We start from the raw sequence: 10,003 nt of genomic DNA, 5'->3' as shown, positions 1-10,003 counted from the left end.
AATAAAATTTTGAAAATTTAGTAGACCAAAATTTAAAATAAGCATTTTACGGTGCCATATTGCTTGAACCAAGTAGTTTAGATATCTCTTATTTATATATAGTTTTTAGAATAAATTATCATCAGGAACTAAAATTGCCAAAATTTTGATGTGAAGAGATCTTTCTCGTATATCATAATTAAGACGAAACAATTTTAACCAAAAATAATAAGGAAGAGAAATGTAATTATTCCTCTCTTCTCTCATTTTTATTCCAAAGAAATACAAGTGAAGTCTAATTTTGCATCAATGACTCGATATGCGACCAGGCAAGTCCAAGTTCTAAACACTTTTTTATATAGGCGGACATTTTTCTCTTTTTAGAATTCTCGTAAAACTTTAGAAGATTCTTTTTAATAATTATAATTATTAACTAATATTGGAATATTTGACTTAACCCATTTTCACAACTTTAATTCCCGGTCAAAATTATAATTTTTAATAACAAAATTCCAAATCCAGAACTCTTTTGTTTGAATAATTCTTGATTTCTTGCGGCATGCGTTCATTTACAATTTAATTTTTATCATTTCCAATTACAATATAGTTGAGGCACGAGACCCTTGGACTTTCCTCCTTGAAACAAATGTCGCATTCTTACATATCCTTAATGCTTAATTAGTACTAGCGTATAAACACTTTAACATTTTTACATTCATAATACGCGCAATTTGGATTAAATTTCACCGAACCAATTTCTACTACTAAATTTCTTCATTCACCTAGCACCTGTGGACGAAATTTAGGTAGAAAATTGCAATTTTAATTTTATATGTTCCAACAGTTATTTGCAAAATATCAAAGATAGTAAATTAAAAATGAAATTTATAATTTATAGAATCAAAATCTCAAAGGAAGATTCCTCCATAATTTGTGTTAAAAAATCAATATGTCAAGAGAGTGGGAAATTTTTTTTTATCAACAAATATATTTTTGATGCGCGAGGACCTAATTTTCGTATTAAAAACTAAATTGGTGTTTACGTAACCTATTTTATAGAACATATTGTTACCTAACTTTCATTTAATATTGTCACACAACGTTCAGATTTTTTTAAAAAAATTACGATTTGTAAAAATTATAATACTAATATTTAAATTTATTTTCACATTTACCTATTATGAATTTATATGATTTATAAACTAAAATAATTGTTGTAAAAAGAACATTTTTAATATTTAAATTTATTACTTTATCAAAATCATTAACATGAAAGTTTGACAAATATTCGTGCTCGCATCGATTTATATATAAAAAGATATCTATGATTTTTTTAAAATGATAAAAGATATAACTTATGTAGAATCGAACGCTTGCCGTTTTTATCAAAAACTATATCTGGTGGTAATGGTGCAACTCAAATATTTTAATTATACAACAACTCAACTCAAGCATCACGTTTCGATTGCTCTACCAATAAGGACAATTATTGCACCCAACAATCTCTATCAAAAAATTATACATCTTGTAATCAATGAGAATCGAATACATGACACTGACTATAATAATAATTATAGTACTGACCGTTTGTCGTTTTACAAAAAAAATATAGTTTGTGGTAACGATGAACTCAAATATTTTAAATCGTACAACAACTCAAATACTAAGAATGAACAAATATTGCACCCAACAACGTATTTACAAATTTGTTTCTTCTAAACTCAACATTAGGATCTCCTAAAATAAATAATCACCAAATAATTAAACTCTGATCATATTTAATTTCCAATTGTATTGGATCCAAAGACAAATAAATTACGGATTTTGTTTCTTCGCCAACATTTAATTAGGCTCCACGCTTAGATTTCCTAAAATAAATAATCACCAAATAAATTCCTATAATATTCAACTTCTTATAGTATAGGATCCAGAAACCAAATAAAATACGCGTATAAATAAGTCGTTTGGAATCACTATATCTTCTTTGAGATTCGATTCTTTAAACCTAAAATATTATAGATCATACTTTCTAATAAATGGAAGATTGAACGAAATACAAATATTTAATTCTCAAAACGATGGGAAAACGTGTATATAAATTGGGATTCAAAGATGTGCGAATAACATTAAAATCTCTATTAAATTTATCATTTAAAGGATCGGGATAGCAAAGTAACATTAATTATGTTGAGAATTAAGGCAAAAACGTGTGTGAGACGGTCTCACGGATCGTATTTTGTGAGTCAAATCTCTTATTTGGGTCATCCATGAAAAAATAAAATTTTATGCTAAAAATATACTTTTTATTGTGAAAATCGGTAGAGTTGATATGTTTCACAGATAAAGATTCGTGAGACCGTCTCACAAGAGATTTACTCTAAGATTATATAAATTGAGTATATGGTAGGAGATTTATTAGAACATATGAATAAAATATATTTGTAAATTTTATTTAAGTTAATTTACGGTGTCTGAGGGTCTAAAAATTTGAAATTTTAGAATAAAACTGAGGTTAAAAACTTTAATTAATTAATTCTATTCAAATGATAAAGTAGATGATTGTAGAAATGTATAAAATTTTATTCGGAACACTTACAGTAGCACAACTAATTTGCAATAACAAAGCTTATATAAACCATAATTAGAATCATCGGAATATGAACCCATAAATCAGCGGAAATATACTAAACTAGTGGAATAAAGTAAGACATAATATCCCCGCAACACAAGCGGTAATCTTGAATAATAAAACCATATCCAAATGTCTGAAATTAGCCTTGAATCAAAAAAACACTAAATAACTAGCCACTGCTTTGTCCGCATTGCTCTGTTGAATAAGTTGGTGACTCCCATACTCAATTGAGATCTTGGACCTGAAATGTCCTGGGTCACCGCAACACTCTACGTCATAGCATCATCGGGTGGCTATCGGTATCCGAACTTCCAAGAAACAGGGTTGAGCGATCCTCTCTATATCAAGGAAACGAGGTTTATCACAAGGGATAATCACACTCAACATTGTTATATGATATTTTTGGTTGATTTAATTTTTATAATTATTTTGTCAAGAAAATTAATTTGTGATTTTGAAGATATGGAGATAATTGAAAAAAAATATTTATTTCAATATTTGTTGAAGATATTATTTTGAATATATGGAAAGATATGGTTAATGAGATCCTACCTATGTGGACACTACTCTCACTTCATGTCAGCGGATAAGATCTTGTCATACATACAATTTCAAAAAAAAAAAGTGGGTCTTATATATGCATGGGCAAATATTGGTCATCCACTCTATCATGGGAGCAATGTCCACATGGGTAGGATGAAATAAACCGAAAGATATGGCTTGGAAATATTTATTATATCTTAAAGATATGATGCAAGAGTTGGAAAGATTTACACTATCTTAGATATGATGAAGTTCTTTATATATTAAAATTTTCATTCATTTTAGAGTTTGTCCAGCGTGACCATGTGTGGTCAATGAGGGCCGATGTGCTTTTATTATAAAATCTTTCAGAGCGGATTTGTTGGTTAGTTACTTTTAGGCATTGAATTCATTTAGACATTTTTTGGTAGAAAAAGGATAAATTCTTAGGAGAAAACGATATCTCTTACATAGAACATATATAATATTGTGAAGTATTGGTTGGATGACACAACTTGAAAGAGAAGAAGACACATACAGTTCATTTTGTGTCGCGACAACTTCTTTGACAAAATTCTGTCAGTATCATCGTATTCATTTTGATTTTGTGATTTTCAATTGCTAGTGGTACACATACTCAAAGCCTTGTGATTCATTCCTCTGGAAAATAATGCGACGTTCTCATGAGAGAACAATTCATAGTTTCAGAGGATGTTCGAGTTGATGGATCTTGAAGGCAAGTGATGCTCGCTAAGTGGATTCTACTAAACATGTTAATCCTAAAGACGTTATAAGAAAAAAATGAAGTCTTTTAATTGATTAAGTCCTTGTATGATCGTAACAATTGAAGTTCAATAAATTTTCTTGATGTTTGGGTATAGTCTCGTAGATGTAGGTCCGTTGGACCAAACTACGTTAAAATTTTCATTCTCTTTTATTTTTCTTTCTGTTTTTTATTAATTGAATAATAATGAAAACTGAACAAAATAAGAAAAAATCGAATCAACAAACATGATATGCAATTGCCGCATAAATAACTTGACAATAAAACATGCATCATTTGATAAGTAAAATACAACACATAAGAATGCCTACTCAATTGGATATCTCATTTAATACTTACGTACATCTAGCAAAGTATAGTGTGTGCCTGCTTGCAAGCCTAGACATTATAACCAATAACCGATATTACTATTCACACATGCTTATAGCTTCACATCTACTATCCCCAATTAAGCCAAGGCCCTCAGATCATTCCTTCATTTGTTGACAATAATTTGGGACTATAGCTTCGATGCTTGATCTTTGCTGACTCTTTTCAAAGGCCTTACAAGTTGTGAAACTTGTATATGGCATGAGAACAATGAATCTCGCATGACTTATTTACAGGCGGAGTTCCGAGGCTCTGAACCGGATGTTGTGTTATGTGTCATGCTCTCTTTGACACCTCATCGGATGGTGGATATCATAAGCTCCGATCGGGGTTTGGAAGGTTCTATTTGTTAGACGTCGATACTTATTAGACACGTTATTGTTTCGCTGAATACATGAGTCCGGAAGTTTTGAACTGGTCTTCGCCAGTTCCAAATTGGATGCTGAATAAATGCTTTATTTTGCTAATGCTAGTTTATCCCACCGTATAAAACAGATAGATTGAATTGGTAATTTCTCGATCCACGAAAATGACAGATTGGACAAATGATAGGTTGATTGCGGTTTGCGGTTCAACCCACTCCACACAATCTAACTTAAAATTGGGTATGCCCACGGCCCAGCCTGTGATGTCAAATGATTGGTTACATTGGGTTGCAAATCAGCTCACACCAATTACCCGTTTTAATACTATTTATAGTATCAAATTGTCGAAAAAAGATGAGCTAGGAATTGTGTATATTGTTAATTGCAACGGGCAGCATCAAAGACAACAACTTTTAGTTATTAAATAATTAGTATTCAATTCGTACTGATGCACGAATTTTATTTTACGTAATTAATGATTAAAATTAGCGAGTATTAGTGTTTGAATTATTATTTAAAATTATTTATATAATATAATGAATATATTTAAATTGTACATATTAATAAAAAATTATTATATCAAAATATTTATGTCATTTGAGATAATATTCAAATGATTATAACAATATTTTGTAATCAAATCGACTTATTTATATTGTTTAATGAAATTTTAATTAAGAAAAAAATAGAACAAAATAATTAAAAAATCATATATTATTTTGTTTATCAAAATTTTAAACAATAAATAAATATTTTTCAAAAATTCAATTTTTTTGTTATTTATTAGATTAATAAATTATGATTAAAAATTTTATTATTTTTTGGACATGTTAAAAATATTTACATTCTTTTTCTATTAAGATACATATATTAAAGTTCAATTAATATACATAATAATAATATCGGTTTACATGCAGTTGATATATAAAAAATTCACGACATTCTTTTAAAAAGTTGAAAACCTAATATTACATTAAAATTTTATATTTTATTTAGTATGATATATAGTAGTAAAAATTTAATATATAAAAGTAACATCTAACTCAAAACATAATCGAAATTAAATATAATGATATAATCAATGCAATACTTAAATGCAGTTTATATTATCAAAGAACATCAAATCTAAATTTTAAGAAATTAATTGAAAATAATTCAAATTTAATTAATTAATTATTTCCTATTTGTCTCAAATATTTAATACGACTGAAGAATACATAAATAATGATAAATTTTTTCTTTTATAACATATTATTTTTAGCTAAAACTTTTCAAATATGGCAAAAACTCTTTTATATATATAGCAGACGCTTGATTATTCCATATATGTATGAACACTATAAAATAAAAAAAATATAAATAATATCCCTACATCAAAAAATTAAAATACATGAAAAAAACCTCTTGATAATGGAAAATATATTTTAAAGTAAAATATCGGTTGTTTCCATATGCATGTAGATCTTATCAACGAACTAATCAGAGCTTAAGCGTCGAATGTATTTTTGAATAATTTACCTCGCGAACGAGTTATATTGAACATGATTGCACACATTTTTTAATTTTTATTCTGATTTAAAATTGGTTATCTGTATGTGATGCAGAAATCAACCTGAATTATTTATAAAATTTGTAATAACAACTAAATATATCATAGTAACACAAAATTATATCCCAAATTAAATTAATTGATATAATCAATGCAAAAACTTAAAAGTAGTTTTTGTTTTCAATTAAGTACAGTTTCAATTTGAATAAAGGAAAAAAAACATATAATTCATAAATTACATTTGAATTGATTTAAAAAATGAATTAATTTCAAATTTGAACAAATAAAGGAATTGATATAAGGGAAATACATAGATATCATAGAAAAATATTATGTCTAAAAGAAAATGAAAAATTCAACAAATTACTATTTTGTGCCCACTAATGAGACTGTCACTTATCTATTGATTGTGATGAAGTACATCCAAATTGTACATTCATTAGCTGAATATTGCTGATGTGTCCGATGTTATGTCATTAATCCAGTAAAAAAAAAAGTTCAAAAAATGTGCAAGTCGGTGGATAAGAAACATGTGCAAGTTACATGGCAAAAATATAATTTTCCGATCAAAATTTCAACATAAACTCCGAGTTTTATTCAATTAGTATGCTTTTTCTGTATTATATTATGGGAGGGAGACATTGAATTGTTAGAGTGTTTACTACAAAGTTAGCTAGAAAAGTACAGAAATTTTGTATACTAATAATCGAATTGTCGAAATTGTTATATATCATTGTCGTCATTATAAATATTATTTATAACATAAAAGATATATATGCACACACATTAGTGCAACATCATGATCATGAAATAGCAACAGCAGTTGTAGAAATGTGGAATGTTCTGAAAATATAAAGACACAAAATAAAATTTGTTGAAGCATTTAGTGAATAATTAATTTAAGTAGAGCTTCAATCGATAACTTTGAAATCATAAATATATTATTTTAAATTATTTCGAAATCAAAATTATTACATCCTACGATTGTAATATTGCTCCTTGAAGAACCTCATACATAACCTCTCTAGGCTTGCACATTACTTCCAATGGCTTCAACTTAGGCACCGTCAACCCTATACCTTCATCCAGCTCAACCTCTTCCACGGTTGTTCTTTCCCACTCGAAGCATTGGACGAGCGATCCCAACGCCAATCCCACGGTTCGTTGGCCGAGACCCAAACCTGGGCATGCCCTCCTTCCCATTCCAAACGGCAACAACTTGTGTGTTTCCACCTGATCTTTACCTTCAAATCTGTCTGGATTGAAGATTGTTGGCTCATCCCACACATTAGGGTCTCTGTGTACCGCCCACGCGTTAATGAATAACATTGTGTCTCGAGGGATGTCATATCCTCCGACCACACAATCCTCGGATGACTGGTGAGGTATTAGCAATGGCAAAGCTGGGAATAGGCGAAAGGTCTCGGATATGATACTGCGTAGGTAAGGAAGGTTGGGCAAATCTTCTTCGTTGATCAAGCGATGAAATCCAACTCGAGAGTCCAACTCTTTTCTAGCCTTTTCCAGCATATGAGGATGGTTTACAAGAAGGGTCATTGCCCATTCTAAGGTTACAGATGAGGTGTCTGTTCCAGCAAATATCAAAGTCTGCATATTGTGAATGAAGCATCCCACTCCACATTAAATGTCGAAAATATGGGAAAATTTATTTGTTTATGGTGTTCTGTTTTTGTTAAAAAATATTTCTCATTGCATAATTCTTTGAAAATATATTAAACTTTGTCAGATATATACATATAATTTTGATATGTTGTTACCAACCGTGTTCACTTCTGTATCAAAATCACACATTTATTAATTGAGTGTTACCTCAATAGTAGGCATAAATGTGAACACGATTGGTTGACATCATATCATATCTACATAATTGATGATTTCAAATAAAAAATATACAATAAAAATTAAATTTTTGGTCCTATATATTTGTCAATTTGCGATTTTGGTCATCTGTATTATCAAATTTTAATATTATTTCTATATTTTCTAATTTTAATCTTTTTCACCAAGAGTGTAGAATTTGTACTATACACGTCAGCACTCCACATCATCGCTGAAATTATGTCACACCAGCGATATGATGACTAAAATTGCCAAAAAAACAAAGATTTTAAAGTAAAATGCAATATAAAAGACCAAAATTATAAAAAGATAAACATACATCATAAAAAAAAATCCGTTTTTTAATAGTAGGTGTGGTATTTTCAAAATTTTAAAACAATAAGAATGATTGCATGTTGCTTAAGGAACTGATGTACATGTGATCTATTTAGAGACCTGAGTTAATAAATAATATAGTTTATCTTTTAGTCACGCGTGTAAAAAATTGAGATAATAAAACGATTGGTTGGAGAACAAATGTTCGATTATATCTTGGACTACAAATTAAATTTTTTTTTTGTTCGAGGTGACTACTGGTTAAAATCAAATGATTTTTTTGTGTAACTATATTTTTTTTTTCGTTTTTGAAAAAATGTTGAAATGTATATTTGTATTTTGCAGATTTCGATTCTAAGCAGAGCTACTGGTCTAACGTCCAAGATCCAACAGGAAGAAAGATTAAACTGAACGAAGAAAATTTACCAAGACAATGCCTTTAATGGTTTCATCTGTGTAGAGCTCTGGCTGGGATTCTTGTAGAGTCAGCAAGTGAGCAATCATCGTGTTCCTCTTCTCCACTCGATGCTCATCCACCAAATTCTGTAAAAAACCATCGAGTTTTTTGCTAAAAGCAATCATCCTCTTCTGAAAACCTCCATAATCAATCCACTGTAAAAATGGCAAGAAATCCTGTGGATCCGATGCCTGAGCAATCTCAAAAACCTGCTTAATAATCTCCAAGAATCTCCCTTGCTCGCCCTCTTTTTCTTGTGTGAAGTACCTTTTGCCCGCAATCATTCTAAGAATCAGGTTGAAGGTGAATTCAGAAAGTCGGGGCCTGAGTTCCACTTTTGAGAACCCGTGGCGGGAGTCTTTCTCGAGGCCGGACAGTAGGTGCCTGATTTCGTCCACTCGGATGTGTAGAAACTCGTTGAGGCGGGCGATGGAGAGCAGATCTTGCGCCACGATACGGCGGAGGCTCCGCCAGTGGTCGCCATAGGGAGCTCCGGAGATGGTCTTGTGATTATATCCCACGTACTTGTCCACAAGGATTAGCGGCAGGTTGGCGAAGATGGTATCGTTTTTAGCTAAGCATTCTTTCACGAGATCAGGCGACGACACCACTACGGCGGTGCGAACGCCGAGTTTGAGGGAGAAAATGGGGCTACCGCTGATTTGGGAGAGGTGGTGGAGGTGGCGGTGTAGCGGCTGCTTAATAAGGTGGAGGTGGCCAATTATGGGAAGGGACACGGCGGGGCTGGGTGGCAGTCGGCGCCCTCGTGGAGCCAAGGATTTGTACACAAGATAAACAAATAAGAAAAGCAGAGTGGCGGAGATCACCAGATTAATTTCCATGGTTATTTTGAGTTTCGAAGTTATCCAATTCATAGCTTCGGAACTGGGTTAGGGTACCAAACCGATTTGACTTTTCCTTCTTCTTCTTCTTGATTTTTTTCCCCCCCATAAATCGTTGTATTTTATAGCGCCGTAGATTAGATTTTTTAAGCTTTTAATTCTGTCATCGATTGATTTGGAATTGGAATATTAACATGGTATATAATCTAATTATTATCGATAAATGAATAAACATATATAAATATTACCAATTTTTTAACATTAACACAAATTGTTTGAATCTTGAAAGTATAGATATATATCTATTTGAAATGAAAGAAAGGAAATAC

The 10,003-nt window shown here is 30.7% G+C and overlaps 1 protein-coding gene across 1 annotated transcript; it reads right to left on the bottom strand.

Moving 5' to 3' along the window:
• Positions 1 to 7,065: 7,065 nt before the first annotated feature.
• Positions 7,066 to 9,764, bottom strand: LOC142549684 (cytochrome P450 81Q32-like). Its single transcript, XM_075658761.1, has 2 exons — positions 8,802 to 9,764; positions 7,066 to 7,808 (listed from the first exon to the last, which is right to left on the bottom strand). Exons 1-2 carry the CDS (start codon positions 9,705 to 9,707, stop codon positions 7,179 to 7,181), a joined length of 1,536 nt encoding a protein of 511 aa, XP_075514876.1. The 5' UTR covers positions 9,708 to 9,764; the 3' UTR covers positions 7,066 to 7,178.
• Between the last annotated feature and the right edge of the window lie 239 nt (positions 9,765 to 10,003).

This window comes from Primulina tabacum, chromosome 6, assembly GCF_025594145.1.
Source record: "Primulina tabacum isolate GXHZ01 chromosome 6, ASM2559414v2, whole genome shotgun sequence".
NCBI lineage: Eukaryota > Viridiplantae > Streptophyta > Magnoliopsida > Lamiales > Gesneriaceae > Primulina > Primulina tabacum.
The sequence above is the reverse complement of the archived record's forward strand: the minus strand, read 5'-3'. Positions and strand labels throughout refer to the sequence as shown.

Bases quoted from the DNA above. Each gene is read 5' to 3' on its own strand.
- LOC142549684 (XM_075658761.1), bottom strand. From the start codon at position 9,707: ATGAATTGGATAACTTCGAAACTCAAAATAACCATGGAAATTAATCTG. The intron at 7,809-8,801 runs GTAAATTTTCTT...CACAATATGCAG, and splicing joins CCATTAAAGGCATTGTCTTG to ACTTTGATATTTGCTGGAAC.